Source organism: Camarhynchus parvulus, chromosome 10 (genome assembly GCF_901933205.1).
Source record: "Camarhynchus parvulus chromosome 10, STF_HiC, whole genome shotgun sequence".
Classification (NCBI taxonomy): Eukaryota; Metazoa; Chordata; class Aves; order Passeriformes; family Thraupidae; genus Camarhynchus; species Camarhynchus parvulus.
Genome location: NC_044580.1, coordinates 11,744,788 through 11,767,448, shown reverse-complemented (window position 1 = coordinate 11,767,448; position 22,661 = coordinate 11,744,788). Strand labels below are relative to the sequence as shown.

Sequence of the window (22,661 nt, the reverse complement as noted above, 5' to 3'; positions counted from 1 at the left end):
GTGTTGTAGTGAAAGACAGTAAAGTGGTAAACAGTCTGTGGCTTTGCTTCCTTGTTGATATTTCTTTTTTACAGTACTAGCACTACATATAAAACCTCATTTTATGTACAAGGCCACTGTGCTCTCTCTTCAAATACAGCGACAAACTCTTTCCCAAAATAAAAAATCAGCTCCCTATTTCTCCTCCTTTCCAGGAAAGCTACTTCATAATTGTTGATCATTAGTCAGTGCCAAAGCTTTGTTCTTCTGAAAGAGTTGGGTAATGTTCCATGTCGTTTGTTAACCAGTCAGTCAGGTAAAACCTCTGTCCTTCAGCGAAGATTTCTTTGGGGAAAAAATATCCCAATGACATGGATGTTAGGAAAATTATGTCAAATTCTCTTGATACATGTTTAAAATAAAGAATGCCCAAAATTGTATTATCATGGACAGAGTATTCCAAGATTCCTGTACACACTGTATAGAGCAGAGATTTCATGTTCCCTTTTTCCTCCCAGTATGGAATCATTCTCATGGGAGAGATGTTTGTCTTTACAGTCTATGTTTTACCTAGAAGCCATAGGATAACTAAACTTGAGTCCCTCTCTGTGCAATATTTTAAACCTCTTCTATAATTCCTCTCTCCTTTCCAAGGTTACTGACAGAGCAATAAAACCAGAACATTCAAGACACAGAACACAGAGGGCAGCAGGTACCTAAGCACTTTCATATTGACCATTTCCATGACCAGACAGAGCCAGGTTTATGATCACATTTTCCTGAAAAGCAGGAGATTTATGGTTTGTGAGAACACTCTAAAGAGGCCTGACTATTTCAATAGACTAATATTAACTGTTTCAGATACAATGTTTTCTTTTAAGGATTTTTTTCAAATTAACAAATACCCTATGCATCTTATCACACGAATTCATTGAGAGCAAGCAGGTTTTTGCAGCAATTTTGTTACCTGTCTGTCTGAGCACAACTGAGGATCAACAGGTGGGGACTGACATGATTTATGTGATAAACCATTTTCTGAGTACTTGATCAGATGGGATCACAAAGTTGCAGTCTAGCCCATAAAGAGAAAATTATTTAAGAACTGGTAGGTTAAAGAGATTGTGTTCAAGGTGAACAACACAGGGGTCTGGCATTCAAAAGTTGCACCTCTTATGTTTTGCTCCTGGAGCAGAATTTTTCTACGGAGCTCTTACAAGCTTAATGTTAAAATATCAGCTGAAAAAATACAGAAACTTGCTTGCCATCTCAGCCTACAACAGAAAACCTTCACTGGATTAGCACAGACTCTGCTGTTGCTCCAACTCCCCTCAGGTGGGTTTAACATGCCTCAACCCCATCAAACCTTGGACCAGAGAGCCACGGGTGAAAACAAATGACACAAACTCCTTAAATGCCGCCATGTCCGGGTAGCTGGGAGCCTGCTGGAAAGAGCTTCCCCAATACTGCATCCCATTGCTTTTGTTTATCTAGCCTTGCTGACATTTTCTTCAATTAGGAAACAATAGCTCCGTTCCAATGTACTGAGCACAATTACTGAAACTGAGTCACGTGGCACCAGGAGAGTGTGTTTTCAATTATTCACTCTGTCTTTTTTTGCCAGGCCTATGAAGAGGAACAGCCTTCTGCAGGAGTCAGGTTTGTCTGCCTCGCTGTTGTAAGTTCCTCCTTTTAAATTTTTATTTTACCATTAGGGTTTTTTTAATTATCGTTTTTTAATTCTACTCTCTGAGAGTTTCTTACTCTTTATTAGAAAACTTCCAAATCTTTAGCTCTACCTGCTGTGGGGAAGCTCTAGACATCTGCAACACTTCAGTGTTACTAGTACTGCGCAGCAATGAATCTGAGTAAGATCACAAGATCTAGATTAAATTAGGATGCAAGATCTAGATTAAAAGAGGATGCTGCTAGCACTTGGTAATGTAAAACTCATCTTGTTCTTGCTAGTAAAGTCCTGTATTTCCTACTGTCTGGTTAACAGCAGAGCATTCACATCTGGGAGCTACACCAAATTATTTGTATCTTGTAAATGCTTGGTTTAATGTCCAACCAAAAAATTTGAACCAAATGGCTACAGCTCAGATCATGTATTTTGTTTGCAGAAGACAGTCTGAGTTTGGGCTTTTAAGATTTAAGGCTGGAAAAATAAAGCTTGGGGGAAAAAAATGAAACATAGAAGGAACATTTGGTTTGCATTACAAACCACAGACAGCTTCCATCAGCTAAGCTGGAGGTATAAGAATGGCAAAAGAAAATGACAAGCAGTGAGTGCACTGGAGAAAAAGATGAATGGTTTGGAGAATTGACTTTGAAGTAATTGTCCATGGCCATCAATATCTCAAATTAAATTTAGTAGAAGATGGCAATGAATCATAAAGCTTCTCTGGTACTTGCGATATTGTATGCTGTGTAAAATAGCATTTCTGGTTATTTTTATTGGAAAACTTATAGACTATGTTTTTGGTACCTCCTATATTTCTGTCACTTATGCAACCCTGAATCAGCAGCTCTGGAAAGAATGTTCCCTTAGTTAGGACTTGTGATCTAATACTTGTAGCAAGAGCAAGTATTTAACTGGAAGTCTTCAGGTCTAGTGGGTTTATTTTCACGTCAGCCCCTGCCTCACTGTGGGATTAGGTAAATCATTTAGGGTAGAACTTGGCCTTTGAGTGGATGGAGCTCTCATGGGGGCAGGGGAGGAGGAAACAGCTGATGGAGCAGGGCGAAGAGTTCTCTCTGCATAAGATAAAATTCCTCAGGAGCATTACAGGGGGATGGGAAAGCAGGATGCACTTAGATCCATGTTTCCTTCACTGTCTCAACAGGTGCTTCCATCGTCCCTGCATCCCAGATGTTTAGCAGAGCCAGAGAGGCACCTCTTGGACATTTAGTACAGATGGCAGTTCTCCCTTAAGCCCCCTAGCTTCAGGCAGAGCAAGGAAGGACTTCATTCTGGCATGCCAGTCTCCAGAGAGCTGCATTCTGACCATTAAGCTGTCAAGCCCTCTGCTATCCAAATGCTTAATAGCTCTTTTAAAATTCTTCCTCTTTGAGAAAAGTAAGAGTGTGTTTAATGTTTGTACAAAATTTAAATACTTGAATGAAAAGTCTTCATTCTTTTAGTTTCCCCACATAGGCAGGATTGTTTAGGTCTGAATGTGCAGCTTGGGTACATTTAGTGTCTAATAGCAATTGCCAGTACCACTGATCCCTATATCAGATTTTCAAGTGATACACATTCCACTCACCTTCAGCTCTGTTGCTTCCTACCCAGGTGCTGAGAGTAGAGACTTGAAGAAATTTCCTTCACCCCACCCATTCTTTCTTTTTCAACTCTACATTCTGGTCTAATGGGCCAGATTGCATTTTTACATTTAGACATACAGGAAACACAACATCACAGGCTTAACAAGATTAATTTCCTAATACAGTGGAGATGCTAACAGGGATTTCTGAGTTCAAAAATTTAGTTCATGTATATGATGGTAGACTAAGGCTTTGGGCTTATCAAAACACTAAAAAGTGCATTTTTAAAAAGTCACAAACAAGATCTTCAAACCTTATATTTGTTGCTCTGTGTCACAGGAAGAGAATGTGGCTGTGCTGCTGGGCAGCTCTCAATCACACCAAACTCATCATTCATAAGAGAGGCTACTCTGAAAAAAAAAAAAAGTAGAATGTTCTGTGAATTGAAGGGGATGGAGAATATGCAAGTCCAGTTTGACCCTGAAAGCTTCCCTCATGCCAATGTCCATGAGAACTCCATGAGAATGGAAGCCCAGGGACTTCCATTGCCCTGTTCCAGTCCAGCGGGGTCAGACTCACACAGGAACAGGGAGGATCCCCGAGAAACACAGAGAGGGGCAGAAAGCACACCAGCTTTGGGGAACTTGACATATTCTGGCTACTTTCAAACTTGAAATAGCGTCTTGCTAAGAAATCCCTGGAGTTCCAATAATCAAGGAACAAGTTTCTGAAGCATTAGGGATTTTGTTTTGGGAAAAGAGACATAAGGGCTGAGCAATAATAGGACTGGCGTGATAGAAAATATGATGGAAAGCTGAAGAAGGACTACCTATCCAAAAACACCAGAAAAGACTGCACAAATAAACATCCTTCTCCCTAGGACATCGCTGCTGCACCTGAAAATTCTTTTATTTTTACAAATTCAAGCTCATTCTGATCCATGCTGAACTGTGGATTTCTTCAGCAATGCCATATAGCTTCTTTAGGCAGATGCTTAGTGTCATAGTATTTATCATCTGCTTTTGTTTTTCCTGTTTAATTGTATAAGGAAAAAAACACAAGAAAAATAATCCTGCAGCTTTATAACCATGCTGACTTGGATTTATTATCCTGGCTTGGTCTGAGTTTGTAGGCCTGTGTTTATTGTTGTGGCTGTAAAGAGCCTTTAGAAAATCTGCCTTCTTTATTTCTGTATCACCAGTGGAACTTCAGGTACAAAGTGCACATATATATATCTACTTAATTCTGCATAGAAACAGGGGAAAAAAACCCCAAACCAAATGCAACAACCCAGTTTAGAGCACAATGGATAAACTTTTTCTCTCAATAGGATACCTGAAAGTGCTTTTCAAAGTATATTGATTTTCAGTTTTGTGTATAACACCTACAGCATCTTTGATTTATGCAAGTACTTATGTTTCAATTGGTATCTTCTCTAGAATGGCAACACTTCGCCTCAGTTAGATTCTGTGAGGATAATAAAAAAGTTTGTGTAGTAAATATTATGATAAAACTTAGGTGAGAGAGTCAAAGTAATTAATTTAGATGACCTCTTGTTGAATTTTCAGTGCTGACACATATCGACCACAGCATTTCCAGAAAACTTTTTTGAGAGAGTTTTAACCACTTTGTTATCTTAAAACGCTCATTATGTTACTCATTTTACAAAAGCTCCAAATTTTGCTATATTTTGATTGTATATATTTTTTCCAATTTATCTTAATTTTATATGTTGAATCATGTGCTGAAATAAACCATTTCTGTAATAAGACACTTTTTGATTGATGTACTGGAGCTGTATTCCTTTATAGAATTCAATCCCTAATCAGATATTCACATCTTAAGTGCTTCACTGGATCCCTCTGTTACTCTTAAATGCACAGTCTAAAGTGAGTTCTGGTTCGCAAAGGTGGAAGTTTTATGGCAGCCTGACATCCCTTACTCTCTCAAGGCTAAGATTGACTTTTGCTAAACCACTTACAACTCGGATGTGCCAGGCAGAGAATTTAGAGTTGACAATTTGATTAATCTTCTTTGAATTATAGTGGTTTCATGAATCAAACTTCAGAAGGAGCTTCTTCTTTCCAAATAATATTAGGAGGATAGAGTAATGCTTTTAAAGTATCTTCCTTTTCAATTTGGGATTTCAACATGCAAATTCAGCAGATGCCCAAAGCAAGCAGACAATGGCAGCATCAGAAACATTTATTAAAAGCACTCCACTCTGCTTGGGTAACATGGCAAGAGAATGAAAAGGTGAAGGAGGATCTAGGAGAGCTCTGCACAGAAGCAGAATTAGCAAGTCATGAGATATCACGTGGCTGTTCTCAGACTGAAAGGCTCTGTTGATTCGATTTATTCATTAGGGCTTTCCAGTAGCGTAGGTTATTAAGTGGGAGAAAGTAGAGTATATTACAACTTACTTTTATATTTCCTTTCCTGGAGGATATTTAGCACCACAGAAGCAGAGAAAACTACTGAAAGTATCATGCCACATAAATGGGAGAATGATAGGAAAAAGAGCAGCAGCTCTCTGAAGATGGATCAAAAGAACAATGCTGGGAACAGGAAGTCAAGAAAGTTTCGCTCCATTTCAAGATCCCTCATACTCTGCAATGCCAAAACCAGCGATGATGGGTCGAGTCCCGATGAGAAATGCCCTGATCCCTTGGAGAACTCTACCAGCTGGGGTCAAGAGGATTTTGACTGCTGTCCCAGAACTCAGCTACCATGCACAGCAGAGGCAGAGGACAGCCCACCTGATCCTCCAAGTGTGGTCACCAGCATCCTCCAGTCCAAAGCTGCAGCAAATGAAAACTGCAACAACACGAGAAGAAAGTTCCTCACCAAGGTAGGCAACTCGTGCTGTGTATTGTAATGTTTCCCACTGCAGTAATTCCTAAATGGATTAATTACTATTTCTCAGGAACTTAGGGTTCTACTTGGCTTTTTCAGAGCCTATGAACCTGCAGTGTTCCTGCTCTGCATAAAAGGCATGTCTTCCCTGCTGTGCTGTTGCACTCTGCTGATGCACAGCCTGCTGAAATCAGTGCCTCTAGGCCACTATCAGTATTCAGACAAGTACAGATGGCATGTTCTATCTGCAAGAGATTCTTCAGCTCAAAATATAAACCTATCACTGTAGCAAAGTGCTCTTGTAGTGTGATACCATGATATCTCACAAGCCAGGCAAGCATGAATTATGTTAATACAGTGTCAGACACAGGAGATTCAGTAGGCAGATGCTCTTTCCCTCTTATTCAGGAAGAAGGTAGTGATGGCTCTAAAACCACCAGAGATGTCACACTTCCTAGAGATGTGAAAAGTCTAAGAGCCTCTTACTACAATGCTATTCTTTAATCAGCTATGTGAACCCTAACAATCTGAACAATTTCTCAGTCTGAGCAATATATTTTAGATGGCTTTAGAAAGTTCTTTCAGTAGGATAGCCTCATTTTTCCACTTTCTCTCTACCTGTTGCTGTGATGTGTAAAAGGGACCTCACTGCAAGTGTCATCCTGGCACCTCCTTTATTACCTTATGCCTTTTATCTGTGCAGATACATGCTTATCTAAAAGAACTGATTCTTTCACCTAAATAATTTTCCTTGTATATTCTATTTTATTTTACATAACTTAAATATATATTGGCTAAAATTAGACATCTATATCTAAAAACACAGTGGCACAAGAGGTACTGAAAATCAGAATCTCCCCTTACCCTTGATGATGACCACAGCATGCCCAGCATCACAAAAACTGCAGCAGGATGAATGCAAGGTGTTTCCACCCTTGGCAAAGTCCCTGCAGGTAGACAAAACCAAACCAATTTGCTATTGCATTCTGACAGAAAATAAGACCCAAGTCCCAAAACTCACTCAGTCCCCTGCAAAAACATGCCAACTCCTACTTTTTGGAAACAGTCTTTATGCACCCTGCTGATGCCTCTGTGAGTGAAGGAGGAGCTGGCCTCTGTGCACTCCCCATCTTTTCTTTTCAAAAGCTGAAGCACTTAGGTGTGTGTCAGCTGCCACAGTCTATTTCCTTGCACATCTCCTGTGTGTGCAGGGCTCCAATAACTGCTGTGATCCATATCCACATGCAACTCCCCAGTATCTTATCTCAGACTGGAAGTTTAGATTGTTTGCTTTTATAGCTGGCAAGCAGCTAAAAAAGGGATTTGAAGGACAGAGTAAGTCCCACAATGCCTTTGCACATATAAAATAGAACTGCTAAGGATACAAATCCACTCTTAGGCTGAAGCATCAGTGTCACTGAAGAGCATGTGTCAGATGCTGACATAAATTAGTCAGCAGCTTAGTCCCTCACAGCAGCATTTGGGTTGCTTAGTGCTGCTGTAGACTATGAGTACCATTAAATTCCCACTCCAGAGCTCTCATAGCAATCTAAACCTCTTCAAATGCTACTTGCTAATCTTCCATACCTTTCAGAGTCATGGATCAATGAGTGATTCTGAAGTCTTATCTTGGCTTGCTAAGTAGGATGAACACTGGTAACAGCCACACCAACCCTGTCCTGTGCTGCTGAGGCTTTCCCCTTGGAGTATGAAGCAGTGATCTCTACCTTCAATATGGCACAAGCCTGTCAGAACAATCTTCTGTACCACATGCCTTACAAAGCTTAAGCCTTCTCTCTTTAAGAAGTCAAACAGGCATTTTTTCATGTCCCAGTGCAATTCTCTCTCCTCCATCTAAATGTGACACTTCAGAAATTCATGATGTGTGACTCAGAGCTGAAGAATCCTTGTCTTTGTTCAAGAAAATTGATTCCATTCTTTCTGTGGTGTTCTTGAGGATATTCCATTATTCTGCTTTCCAGCACCTCCAGCCCTAAGCATGACTCTGAAGGTGTTAATAACTCCCACAGAACCAAACAACTTAATATTGCTGTCACAAGGAAGGAGAGAAGAATGCCTAAAAGTGCTGCATGATTTAATGCTCCCTGTGCATTTCTTCTCCAGAGTAAGGGGGAACCTGTAACATCAGTATTCAAAATGCAAATTCCTTTTTTTCTGTTGAAAACCTTAAGTGCCTCTCTGAGCCATACTCTACTGACTGCATGGGATACACCATAAGCAATAAATTATTAGCAAATCAGTGTTGCAGGACTAAATAAAAGAGGCTTTTTTTCCTCCTCTAATATTCTGTCAGTAGTGAGAGCAGATGAACTGTCTTTTAATTCATTTGGCTCCTGTGACCCACTATTCACTTAAACTGACTATTCCTTATCACTTGTCACTTGTTCAGACACTTTCTGAGATGAGGTGTGCTTGGTCGGGTATGGTGGACTGCCAGTTGGTCTATGTATAAACAAGCAGATCTCCTCACAATTTGCTTCTCACAAAATCAGCAATTTTCACATGGCCTGAAAGAAAAGAAACCAAAGAAATGGTAAGCAGTATCTGATACCCTGAGCATGGACACAGCAGACACTGTGGAAGATGTCTTTGCCTGCTCAGATGGAAATAACTCCAGTTGTTGGAGAACTGGGCAGGAACAGATGATATCAGCTCCTTCAGAGAACAGCAGGCTGTGCTGAGTGTGAGAGCTGCTGCAAGAAGCACTTCTACTACTCCAAGAAGCATTCCATTACATCTTCCCAATATCCCCAAAACCCTGGGAAGTGCTGAGAGCTACAGTGGGGCTCATAGCAGGGCTGAAATATCACCTAGAATAAACTAGAATAGAAAAGAGTTGAATTCTGATTAAACAAATGCAGGAACTAAGCTGACCTGACTGCATGGCTCTACTTGGTTCTAAAAACTTCTGCACCCTTTCTTCCTGTAGTCCCTGACTCTCTGCTTGAAGAAGGGAAAAGGCAAAGGGTAATTTTTCTCCTTTGGTCATCAGCAGAATATCATTTTATTAACTTGCCTTGATGCAAACACCAGTTAGCTGGCCCTTTGGTACCAGCACAAGTGCTATGGCAACAGACTGTAATGTCTCAAACACAAGCCCTTGGGCAGGATGGAAAACCAAAGCCAGGAGAAGAGACTGCATTTATTTAGATATTTATGTGTTCTCCTCAGTTTTCACACCTCTCTTTCTGTCTGCCCAGCCTCCTTGCTTTTGGTGCACATCACCAGGTCATCCTCAGAGCAAGCTGGGAGAGGAGCTGTTCCACTACTAGAGGATGTGGTGCAAAATGCAGGCCAGCAAAGGCTCCCAGGAAAACACACCAAAGGGCAGATGACAGGGGAAACGTCCTTCTGTAACACCTGATGTGCTGAATTGTCAGTCTAGGGCAAAGCTTGATCTCATGCCCTGCTCCTTGCATCATCCTGGCTTTCCAGCTTCTGCCATTTTACTGGTTTCAAAGGGAATATGCTGCTGGGAAAATGAATTACACCTACTATAAATACTTTTAAAAGACCAAGGCATTGGGCTAGGGTACGTCAGAGCCAGTGGAGTGAGTTTATGCCAGAGACACTCTGGCTCTTTCTGTCAGAATTGAGACAGAAAAAAATTGCTCCTTGAAGAAAATCCCCAAAGACCATATTCTCTCAGAAATCCCAGCCATTTCACAGTCATAAGACTGTGAAAGACCAGAAAAACTAAATATTTTAATAAATTATTGTACTGCTGTTAGATATATTTTTCCTTTTATTTTTTCCTTTTTTTTTAAACCAGCAGTCAATTAGCTCATTGTCATGCACTTGGTTAACTGAGTCCAAGACCTTACTTGAACTAGCCTTGTATAACATTTCAATTCAGACAATCTAACTACTGTGTCTTACTTTAAGAGTGCACAAAAGTTTTTCAGTTTTCCACAGATGCCATGGTTACCCTTATTTCTAAACAACATCTGGAATGAGATGTTTTGAGATGGGACTCTTGGTTAGAAATGTCTAATGAAAGCATGAAGGAAAAAAGAATCTTTTAAATGGCAGATAAAAACATCCTCAGAAGCTTTGCATTTTGGGTGACAAAAAACAGGAACAGGAAGAGAGAGTTGGCCTGGATGTACCAATTCTTTTTCCAGAAAAAACACAAGAAAAGTGAATCTATTCTCACCTGTGTAACATTCCAGACGGCTCTTAAAGTCCTTTACTTTTTATCTGTCAGCCAAGCAGACTCAGTTTAAATACAAATTTTGCTTTGAGTGGAACATACAATGCAGATAAAAGTTTCCTCAGAGTCCTGAAATGCTGAAAGACAAAGCAGAGAGTTTATTCACTGGCAAAAAATATATGTTTAAATATATGTTCTAATAATGAAGAGACAAGGCTGACCTAGGATCCACCTAACCACACCTCAAACCTGACAACCTTTTTTTAGCAAATTTTCAGTATTCACTGTATTCAGATCTACAAATCACCTCTCAAAACAAACAGAACAATTTAAAAAGGAAAAGGATGTAAAAATAAATACTGTCTTTACTCTTGGAACCACCAGCAGTATCCCTATGCATAAAATAATCAGAGACAGGAAAAAAAAAATATTAAAGAATGAAACCCAAAGCAAATTGACTGTGCGCACAAGAATTGGTCAAACATTTCTTTTTCTGAAAAACAGCTTTTATTAATTTTCTGTCATGTTGCAATAACTTGGATATGAATATAATGATCTATATCCAGGACCCAAAAAATACAGATGTTGACAACATACAGATATTTGCCACATGTCCATAGACCAATAAAAACTTATTTTTTTAAGTAATTCACCTAAATGAATTGCAGCAATGATTGAGACATGGAGCTAATTTGAAATGTAGCCCAAATGGGTAATACGACTAAAAATCTAAGCAAAAATTGTTCCCAGGATTTTTCTGCTGCGCACAAGGGATTTAACCTCTACTTTCCTAGTGACTAAGTGCATGCAACTTACAGTTCTTGGAAAAATCTTCTTATCAGTTTTGATTTGGTGATGTTTCACACGGATGTCCCAATAAAACCCAGAATTTCCAGCCTGGCACATGTCCCATTGTACAGAATACAATCTCTTCCCCAAAAGACTTTCATGGTGCTGCAATGAAAAACCTCAGAGCCAAACCCACTGCTCTCTGTGATGTCCTGGGTAACTGGGCAGACACACAACACTTTTGGACAATTAATTAGGAGGATATTTATAAATATGATGAACACAGTAGCTATATACTGTGAACAAGCTATAGGAAAGGCAGGACTCAGCTTTTAACAGAGATGAGTTGGGGACAGTCTGAAAAGGCCTATGAAAATCAATAAAATGAAGTGTGTGGAGAACAGCTGTGCAAAGTTGTGTGTGTCTGACAGGTGTCTGTGAGAAGATATGTGTATCTTTCAAGGGAGCATTTCACAAGAGTAGGGACTCCTAAGAAGAGAAGCCGGCAAGTCCAAAAACTTGAATTCTGACTAGAGGAAAAAGAAAGAAAATTACTTTTTTAAACACTGAGTTTAAATACCATTATTCTTTCATAACAGCCCGAATCCACAAGCAGCTGGCATCTCAGAAATACTCAGCCAAATGGCAGAATAATTTCCTATCTTTAATATCTATCTTACATTTCTCTTGTTTTACAACAAGCACATCGCCTTATTGAAAAACCTGTGAGTTTCAATGGATGCTCCATGTATGCAGAATCTGACCTGTAATGTCATAATCTTACTTGAAATAAAGGACAGTGTAAACAAACAGAAAAGAGAACTCTTATTTTTTGCTACTCAAGGTCTCAAATTTTAAGGCATCAGAATGTTATTCTTTATTTTGTTACTATGCCGAAGACTTCAAAGAACTGCCATAAGATCATTTAAAAAAAAAAGAACATAATGTAATCCTGATTTCAAGTAAGAATTTCCCAAGATATTTATCTTGGGTGAAAAGTAAATATAAAAGCTCCAAAACTAATATTAGAGTTCAAGCCAACTGGTTTAAGATAGAACTCTGTCCATGCTTATATCCTTACCAACATATTACTCACCAGAAAAATTCTTCACGAACAAAAAAGGCTTCGTAAAATTCAGACACTCCTCATCAAAGGCAGACAATCTGGAATGTAAGCAAACCCACAGACTTAACGAGTCAGTCAATACAAGTATAGCCCTTACCCATTACCTACTGAATTCAGCCCAGGGCCCCAAGTTAAGTATTTCATTCATTCACAGATTTACTCTGGCAGGTTTCAGAATGCGAGCCAGGCTTCGGCAGTCAGCCTGAAAGATAATGACCTTTATTGACATTGCTGTAATTTGCATTTTGTGTTTGCTGTCAGTTAGGAATGATGCAATACCTATTGATTTTTGGTGAAGCAGCGCAATGATTCTCATCCTCAGGGCTGGATGAGCTCTGCCTAGGGAGGAAATGAAGCCCTACTGATGGTGAAAGTGGCTACACAGCTTTCCTTGTGCTCTCAGAGGACTACAGATTACTGGAAATAGTTTATGCACTTTGACCAGGGGCCCTGGGAGCAACACAGACAGTTGACCACTGTTATGCTTTGTGGCCTGTCCTAACATATGAAATTTGCCTCCCCTTCAGAAATCTATACCTCAGTCACACAAATCTCTTGGGAACAAGCCTGGATCCAGGATACACTGAGAGCCCTCTTCACTTTGTGGAGTATGGAGAGGCTGGCGAGGGCAGAGGAGGTGGGTTCAGCTGGGAGCAGAATAAGTGAGAAATGAATGATTCTCTTGAATCAGGAGAAATACTAAGCAAATGGAAAAGAAATTGTGTGCTAACTTTCCAGCTTTCCTCGTCTCTTTAAAATTTTTAGGTGTTCACATTTGTGCCACAGGAGTGTATTTCCTAGTCGAATGTGTTGTGCTTCATGTGCTAAGTTGCTCCATTCTTTGCTTTCCATATATGTCTCAAAGCGCTACTTCTCCTTCTGAATGGCCCTGTGTTAATGATTCATAACTGCATTAAAGACATGCTTACAATTAGTCCTCCAGATGCAATGCAGACTACAGCAATTTCAACCAGTCTGGAGTGGACAAAAAATTTTCCACTGTTGCGCAGACCTTTCTGGTTCCCTGCCCCCACTTAACAAGTCAGCAGCAGGGGTGGAGCTTCTAGTGTTTTGTATACACTTATTTTACTTATTTTCCATTCAGACCTCTTCTGTTTTCCAGAGAATTTAATTTTCTGGCATGTGTTTATTTTCCTCCTTGTCTATTCTTACAATAGTTAGCATAGGCAAAGTTTACCCAGTTACTATGAAAAGTGTGTTATTTGTTCTCTTCCCCTCATGCAAAGGGACACTATATTGTAATTATTCCCTCTTGTAGCCAGAAGCCACTGAAGTCCTAAGGATAATAACTTCTGTAAAACACTGACTCTGTAACTCCATTGTTTTTTCTCAAATGGACAGTGTTAAAAGCTCCTGTTCTCCTGGGAGGCAACCCGGTTCTATGCCTTTCTTAAAAAGGTTCAGAATAAGTGTAAGTAACTTTTAACAGCTTTAGTACATTTTTGCTCATGCAAACTTTCATCTTCTGGATCAGGACAGCTGCATCTGCAGGCTGTGCTCAACGTCAGGGAACAGCAGCTCAGGAATGAAGCTCTCCAGGAGTCCGAGATGTGCATCTTTCTGGAAAGGGTTAACAGGCAGCCATGTGCCTGCTGAAGGTCCAGCAAACAGGTACAGTACATGTGGAGTTAGCTGGCTATTACAGAGACGTGTGTTTGCACAGAGTTTGCACAACCAGCTTTTTGTGACAAGCTATGCCTTGAAGCTCAGTTCCAGAGAAAAGAAATGATGTCTGGGAATCATTCCTTACATCGCTTCCAGTTGGAGACACAGGTCAGGACTGTAGAAAAATAAAACTGTGACCACTCAGGGATCTATGCTGCTCAATTACACCAAGAAATAGAACCTGGAAGAAGAGAGAGTGTACATAACATCAGGTTTTCAAATGGTTATCCCTTGTTAAAGGGCAGTGTAGGCTGGCATCAGTCCCACAAGGCCACTGGGAAGCAATGTGAGCCAATGTGACAGGAAGTAAATGTAGTCTTTGATCAATTTTTTAGTGCAAGACAGTGAGAAGGGAGGAATATCTTGCCTGAATGTCAGCTGTGTGATCATCAGGCAGCCAGTGATCACCAGGACTAGGCAGAAGAGAACAGCAATGGGGAAAAGTCCTAGCAGGGGATGGGGTGTGTCACACACCCAGGCACCTCATGGCAGCCCAGGTCAAGGCAAAGGGAGAGCTGCAGCTGACTCCTCAGATAGTGAGACAGGTAGCACATGGAACAGGCAGATATTATTCTGTGTGAAATAATATACAAATGTTTCTTTTTTTCCTTTAAGAGATGGTTGCCTGAGCCCAAGGGATGAACTGTTAGCACTAAATGTACAGTCACTGAAAGACTTGTCCAGAAAGGATGCTGAGTCTCTCATTCCCCCACCAACACGGCTGGTGAACATCATGATGGCTCACAAAGTAAGCATGAGCAACTGTGAGGTGATGGGACATTTACTTTAGAGAGGAGGGGAATTTGTTCATCAGACATTTGAAGATGGTTTTGCCTTTCATGACAAAACCCAAAACCTCCTGTGGTCAGACTCTGGTGACTTTCAGCATAGCTTTTTCCCAGATAAACAGAGGCTGTGGGGAGGCCAAGGCTCTGGGAAACTCTAGCAAGGGCTGTTCAAACCCTTCTTTTAGAAACACACAGCTTGCCAATATTAATTTTCCATTTAGAAGTTGAAGAAAGGCAGAAATGGATTTAAGGGAAGATCCATGAATCCCAGAGAAGCCAGAGAGCAGGCCCTCAAACAAAGTAGTTCTGTGAATCTAGGATCCATAGTTAATAGCAAAGACTTTTCAAGCTAGCTAACTTGGCAAGTGAAACACTGCAAAATAATTTTCAAAATTCCTCTTTAAGGATCTTCTCCGTGTTTCTAATTCTGAGGAGATCTCTAAGGGAAAAGCCCTAGTAGGATTTTGCTACTTGGCAATACCCCCACCTGCTGTCCGAAAGGAAAATTAGAATTCCATAGGTCTTGCATCTCCAAACAGAATTGAACGTGCTCTGACAGTGCTCCTGTCTCAGCTCCTGCAGACTAACACTGAGCAAAAATTTGGCATTTTGTTTTATTTATATCAGTTTCCATATGGTGTCTGTATTTAATAATGTTCTTCCTTTAACTGGGATTCCCTGAGGACCAAAATAATTGTGCCATGGAAACAGGATCAGAATCAGGACTATCAGGAACCACTCAAAAATTATTCCTAAGATCAACTGCTATTCAGATGTGATCATGTACTTATTTTCCAACAGCTCTAAAAATCTGCATTTTGAAAGCTGAATGTTTTATCTACAAGTTTTTAAATGCTAGAATTATATTCTCAAAAGCAACCAGAGATTCCAACTGGAAGGTACTGATTTTTTTGAAAGCTCTTAAACTTAGTCCTCAGAGGTTTTTGAATGCTCAGATTGTATTTTGACTAAAAAACATCCATCTGAATCAGAAGTTAGACACCTATCCACTGTTGCATAAAATGGGATTAAGAATTTTCCTCTTGAATGTAACACCTCCCTAAGGTGCTTGAGTACCTGAAAAGCATCAGCTACCTCCAGAAATTAGGTAAGTATGGCTATATCTTACCCATCCATCAATCTGTCTGGACCAACTGAGGGTGTCCAATTAATTTTCTGTTCATTTTGTCTAAGGACCTGAATCTATTTCTATCTTATTACTTTGTTACAATCATTTTTATAGCAAAATTTGGGCTTCATTCTCCTTTATCCTCCTATTTATTTTAAATAATGAATTTTGCTCCATGGTTTTTTTGATTCAGGCTGAAATCTGTGCAAGCCAAATTAGAAGAAATTTGTTTTTTAAGAATAGATCACTTCAGAAGTTTCTCGCATAGCCATGGGTTTTGCTTGTTGGGTTTTTGTTTGTTTTGTTTTAGGAAACACCAACACGTAAGGACAGGCCTTTGGAAATACAGAATGGTTTTCTGCACGGTAAGGCTGCATGCCAGCGGACTCGCAGTAACTCCACCAGTAAGTTACAGAGCAATAATCTGTTTTCTTGCAATACTCAGGGGGTGAAGATCACCCCATTGTGTGTGATGGTACTACGGTGCTAAAAGAAATGTTGAACATTGTCCAAATTTATTCTGGGATCCTTAGCTAAGAATTGCTAATGCATAAAATCATCAGCTGCTGTATTCACAACATCCTGCATCCTGGTTTGGTGCATAAGGTTTGTATTTTATAGTTTGAGGCTTTTTTTATGGTGTATTCTAGATAGGCCAATACTTTTTTGGTAGGGGATGCATGCTTTTTACTATGTTTAACATTAAATAAGTGACGACTGAAAACATCAATCCATTCACAATGAGATTTACAAAGGGAAAACCGTTTCTGAGTAACATTTACCTAAAAGGCCTATGCTGTTTGTCCAAGCCTTGTGCAGTAACTGGGCTCTCTGTCCACCGGCAGGTGCCAGCCCGCTCTGGGCCGGGGCTGTGGAGGGCCCGGCGCCGCGCAGAGCCGGGCCCCTCAGGGAGCGCCCGCCCCACGGCCTCCACGCCGGCCGAAAATCGCTGTCACAGCAGCTGGACTGCCCTGCAGGGAGAGCCCCGGTGAGTGCCACAGAGACACCCGAGGAACACACGGTGCTGTCCCCAACAGGGCTCTCTGCACGACCATGGCACATCCTGCCGGATCCCCTATGCCCTGCAGGCCCTGCCAGGGCGATGGTCACTCTGCCTCCTTTCTGCCCCCAACATCTCCTCTCTGAGGGGTGGGAGAGCAGGAAAGGCTCTGTGCCAGCAAACCCCCATGTCTCCATGTTCTCCTTCCCATGGCCCAGCAGGTTTTTAGTGTGGCTAAATTCCCAAGGGTGGTTTACACCACCCCATTTTGTGCCCCAGTGCCACCAGTCTCCCCTGGCACCTGTGCTGGCCCAGCCATGGCCACAAGCAGGTACGGACTGACCATGGCTCCCACAGAAGGAGACAGATTTAAACACCTGTTAAAGGAGGCTGGAGGCTGGCTCAGGCGCTCTCCAGATAGATGCCAACTGATCCATGAAATGTTGGGAAATGCTTTGGGTGTTTATGGTCCCCAGGCTCAGACTTGGAGAAGCAGATGGAGGCAAAGCTCCTCATACTCAGCTCCCACCTCCCTCCCTGCCTTCTTCTGGCCCATCACCAACCGTGAGGGACCAAAGGGTTTAACAGGAACAGGGAGGCTGCAAACCAGAGCACAAACCCAATCAAACCACACCCGAGTGCACAGACAGGTCATCAAGGATTCACTGAGTTTCCTTCTCCTCAAAGCTCCTTCGTGGCATGTGCTGCCCATTTGAAAAGGCTCTTTGGCAGCATCCTTGCTTTGGGTATTGCTACCCAGCACAAACAAAAGCGTATTCTCACACAGAAGCAAAGGAAATTTGAAATTTTCCTGTTTCAGATTCAGAAGACTTATACCAGAACGAACAGTCATCCTGGTCAGACAGAGAGAATGCATTTTGGAGAGTGTGTTTTTGGTGTTGCATACCTGTTCACCTCTTAATCCCATTCCAAATCCCATGTTGAATAGATAAGCTGGTTTTCATGTCAAAATTGACACTCTTGCATATGCAGAAGCCATAATTTTGGCTGATTATTTCACTCTTCAACACCTGCTAGTTTCACTTTGCTGCATTAAAAAAAAAAAAAAAAGCATTGAACTCTCTCAGATGTGTAATGAGTGCATTTAACTCTGATCCTGCTGAACTTCATGCATAGCTAGCTTTGGGTAATGACTTCTGTCAGTGCTTAAATTATCTTGTAATACCCAATTTGTGTTGAAATAGGAGGTTTTCATTGAACATTTCACTAAATATTTCATTAAAAGTTTATTAAAGTGGGGCAAATCTCAGAGACTGAATTTAGGAAATGCAGCACAAATTCATATTTTGGGGAAAATGCTGAAAACAGGTTTGGTATGTGGCAAGATAAAGTTTTTAGTCACAAGATGAAGGAAAGATTTTGAATGTCTTGATTCTAGTTCAGTTCTTGAAGGCAAAAATGATAATACTTGTTTATGTCCCCTAATGACCACAAATGGGGTTTTGGCATGGGGAAAAGCCAGAGCACAAATATATCTTTCTACACCATTTCACCACTTCAAGGACCAACACCCTAATTTTTCTTCAATTTAGTCCCTACAGGAAAAATTCAGTCAGCAGAGATTTTCTGAATAACAAATAGATTATGAAAATTACAAGGATTTTCTAAAAATAATTTTTAGTATGATCAGTTATAAGGAAGAAAATTTCTAATAAACAAGTTGCTGCAATGTATGTTCAAGAATTTCTGTTTATGCACAAAAGTAAATGGTGGGTTTTGTTGGGGTTTTTTTAATTATCACAGGCAATTTCGAGGCCATCTAGATCCCTCAGTACAGCACAACTTGTGCACACATCCTGTGGCTCACAGGCTTCAGTGATTTCAAACATTGTATTGATGAAAGGACAAGGGAAGGTAAGACTGGCTCTGTTGATTTACTGTGAGTTTTACTTCATGTCACAAATGTGATCTGCAATGTGCAGAGAAGTGACTGCAGGTTGCTACTTTTGGGCTGCCAATTCATATCCAAGAAAAGATTTTAAAAAATAATTTAGACACCTTCCTATGTTCATACAATGTGAATTAATTGATCGGAACAAACAAAAAGCAAAACTTGAGAGGATTCCAAAATTCCCATTTACTTTTACTACAGGAATGTGACTATTTTTTCATGTGTTATACTACTCCACTGACAATACTGCCCATGCAGGTAATGCAGAAGAAATTGCAAATGAACTGTTATGAGAACTGAACATGGGTTCTCACACACTTTTTCTTCCATAAATTAGGGTTTGGGCTTCAGTATCGTTGGCGGTAAAGACAGCATTTATGGACCAATAGGTATCTATGTCAAAACCATCTTTCCTGGTGGAGCTGCTGCTGCTGATGGAAGGCTACAAGAAGGTGGGAAATACCTCTTCTCTCCCTTTTCCCACTTCCCAAAAAATGACACTGAAAGACAGATTGAAGCTGAAGTGAGCCATAAGTGACTTTTACACCTGCATCTAATTTTGCATTTGCAAGAGTCCTTTGGAGTGCATGTATGTTGTCATATAACTTATTGCACAATACAGTAATAGTAATATATTTTTTTCTCTTTCAAAACAGGTGATGAAATCCTGGAACTGAATGGAGAATCCATGCATGGATTAACACATTATGATGCTTTACAGAAATTTAAGGTTATGTATTCTCCCTCCAGAACAATCTCTGGTTTTAGACACAATGTGCATGTGAGCTCAACCCGTTCACTCACTGTCTGTTCTTTCCAGCAGGCCAAAAAGGGTCTTCTGACACTTACAGTCAGGACAAGCTTCAGCACACCTCATTCTGCTTCCAGCTGTCAGTCACCCCTCTTGTGTCAGTCACTGAGCTCCAGTACATGTATAACCAAGGAAAACAGCTCTTTCAGCTCAGAAAATGGAGCATTCTCCTTAAATCCTACAAAGCCCAATGACAGGGTCATAATGGAAGTTACCCTGAACAAAGGTGAGTGTTGACGTTAACTGAGCACTGCCAAAAAAGCACTGACTGACAAACCACTATTCATTTTCTCCTTGAATGTCTTTCCCCACAAACCTGATTGTTTTCCTGAACTAAGTTTTTTTAATACACTAAATTAGATCTTGGTGCCTGTCAGTGCTAACAAGTATCTATCAACGGTAGGATTTTGAACACCATCTGTCCTCAAGAGCCAATCACTGAGTATTTTTTGCTCTCAAGCATTAAAGTCACGTTCATATCCTTCACTTGAAAGAGTAAAGCTCTTGCCAACAAATGCCTCTTATTAAGCAGACTGTGTAGCTCTTACCCATAATTATGCAAGCAGTTAATTTCACTCTTGAAAAGGCTTAAAACCAAATAAAATAAATATCTACATCTTCTTGTAGTTCTTTCACCTCCTCTCCAACTGTCATCATCTTCTATTTATAAACAACCAGTGGCACAATGAAATAAACTTTTAAATACGGGAACATCAGAGCAACAAACAAAGCAAAGCCTCTATGAGGTACCAGAGACCTACTAAACCAGGATGGGATCTGACATCAGTGACTGTCCAGAGCAAAGAGGGTAAACTCACAGAAGTCTTCAGCTGTATTATATAAAACAGAAAGAAGACTGAAATAATATAACTAATAGTAGCCATATAGCCTTAATTTTAGCTTTGTTTCCCTCTTAATTTTAGCTCCTTAATTTTTTTTTCTATTCTGTCTCCTTGTAAAGTCATTTGAATTCTTCTGTAATGACAGGTATTTTGCAAAATAAACCTGCATTCCCTTGTGTCTGTAACACTTTAATCATGAGAAGGACAAAAGCCCCCATAACAACCCCACAATAAAACAATAGAAAGGTATAGAAAAATGCAGTGGAAGCAGCAACAAATACTGAATGTGCAACATTCATGAACACAAGACTTTGCTTCTGGTTCATGCAGAAAAAAATTAAATTTAATTAATTTTTAAGAAGGTTCTTCAATAGTTTGGTTTGACTGTTTATTACAGAGTTTTTTTTAATTATTATTGATTCTTTCAGAGCCAGGTGTTGGCCTTGGAATTGGGCTATGTAGCATCCCTTACTTCCAGTGTATTTCAGGGATCTTTATTCACACCCTCTCGCCAGGCTCAGTGGCACATATGGATGGGAGACTCAGGTAGGATGAGAAAGGCTGGCTATCTTATGCTACAGACTTCTCATTGATCTGTTTTATGGGTTTGTTTTTGACCTATTTGGGCAGGAAGAAACATTGACTTCTGGGAATTTGGGGTTTAAAGCACATGTGCTATTCTTAGGGTGGGGGCATGTCTTCAGGATATGTGGGATTTCCAGAAATACAGCAACACAGTGAAGTCTCTGCCTCTTGCCCAAGCTGGGCTAACTTTGAAGGTATTAGACAGGCTTGTAGCATTGCTACTGGAGGAGATCTCCAAATGAGAAAGTATTTGGAAAACCTAAACATATGGCATAACTTGGCTTGTTTGAGCACTACATTTTTTTCCTGATACAAGCTCCTCAAATTCCATCACTTCTTGCCCAATAGAAAAACAGATTTGTTGAAATGAGCTTTCGTGAGAGTGTAGAAATTCACTTTCAGAGATTTTTGACCAACTAGTAGCGTTGAACATATTGAGAATTGAACTGACCACAGCAGTTTCAGTGAAGTATTTTTGATTTAAGTTTAGATGTTCTGTAATCCTCCTCTCTAATACTTTAGATGAAAGAACTGTAGTCTTAAATGATTTGAATATTTGTATGATGCAAATCAGTGCCTTCAGTCAGGCTCTTAATGTGTGTGAGAACTAGAGCAGAGCAAGGCAATCTCAGTTTCCATATGAGCCAAATTTGGATATCATCTATAAAGATCCAGTTTAGCAGATTTTGATAGTTTGTCATTGGAATTTTTCTTTTAACAGGTTATTCACATATGTAGCAGAAACATAACATCCTTTCTGAACTTAAAAGCACTAACATAATATAAAGACATGAAAAGTGAAGTGCTAACTGGAAAGGAAGGAAGGAAGGTGTAGGTGGAAGCAGCAGCTGAGCTGCAGACAGCAGAAAGAACACCAAGTGTGAACAGCTGAACATGCAGAAAGCTCAGAGGTTGCATGCAACATGGCAGATCAAAACCCCCTGACATCCAACTCATTCCTATTCCATTTTCTGTAACAGGACAGAAAGACAGATTTAATCTGTAAGAAAATTAATTAGGCCAACCTTATGAATTTGCTTTTTGTATGTTTTCACATGGGTGAGATGAGGTCAGGAGAAAATCTCTTTTGTTTACATTCTCTCTTTTTTTTTAAATATCTCTTTAGGTGTGGAGATGAAATTCTTGAAATTAATGAAACTTCAGTACAAAATACAACCCTTAATGAAGTTTATGCTGTGCTGAGCCATTGTGATCCTGGTGCAGTACAAATCATTGTTAGCAGACACCCTGAACCACAGGTAGCACAATCTGTATTCTTTCTGAATTTCAATATAGCACATATTGAGAACTAAGAGGGAGCAAGTGCTGATCTGATACAGGTGGAAAAATCTTGACTACAAAGATGCTGATCTCTTTATGATCATCACTGCACACACAAAAAAAAAAAATCTGAGATATGCATTCTCTTAAGTAGAATCATTTAAGATTTGAAGATCACTGGTGACAGTCTTACATGAGGTTCTCTGCAGTGAATAAGGAAGCTACAGAAATAACATTTAAGGAATAACCCAAAACACAATTCTTATGTAAGAAAGAATTGACAGTAATAAGTAAATAATTTGAAAAAGGGAACTTACCTGCCCAAAAAGAAATAAATGTTTATACACTATCTTTCAGTAATTAAAATTTAGGCCTTGCCCTGCCAGGATTTATAACTAAATTAATATTGAAGTACAATGTTTTATTCTTGCAAGGTTTT

The 22,661-nt window shown here is 40.0% G+C and overlaps 1 protein-coding gene across 1 annotated transcript in view; it reads left to right on the top strand.

Annotated features, from left to right (window-relative positions):
* The window catches only part of IL16 (interleukin 16), a 39,558-nt gene that overhangs the window by 7,751 nt on the left and 9,146 nt on the right, over positions 1-22,661 (top strand). Inside the window, exons 3-14 of the mRNA XM_030955598.1 lie at positions 1,601-1,654; positions 5,689-6,094; positions 13,684-13,820; positions 14,490-14,622; positions 16,102-16,195; positions 16,637-16,779; positions 18,556-18,666; positions 19,041-19,155; positions 19,360-19,433; positions 19,527-19,740; positions 20,785-20,902; positions 22,068-22,200. Coding sequence (XP_030811458.1) covers positions 1,605-1,654; positions 5,689-6,094; positions 13,684-13,820; positions 14,490-14,622; positions 16,102-16,195; positions 16,637-16,779; positions 18,556-18,666; positions 19,041-19,155; positions 19,360-19,433; positions 19,527-19,740; positions 20,785-20,902; positions 22,068-22,200 — 1,728 coding nt within the window. The 5' untranslated portion in view covers positions 1,601-1,604. The remainder of the gene's footprint in view (positions 1-1,600; positions 1,655-5,688; positions 6,095-13,683; positions 13,821-14,489; positions 14,623-16,101; positions 16,196-16,636; positions 16,780-18,555; positions 18,667-19,040; positions 19,156-19,359; positions 19,434-19,526; positions 19,741-20,784; positions 20,903-22,067; positions 22,201-22,661) is intronic.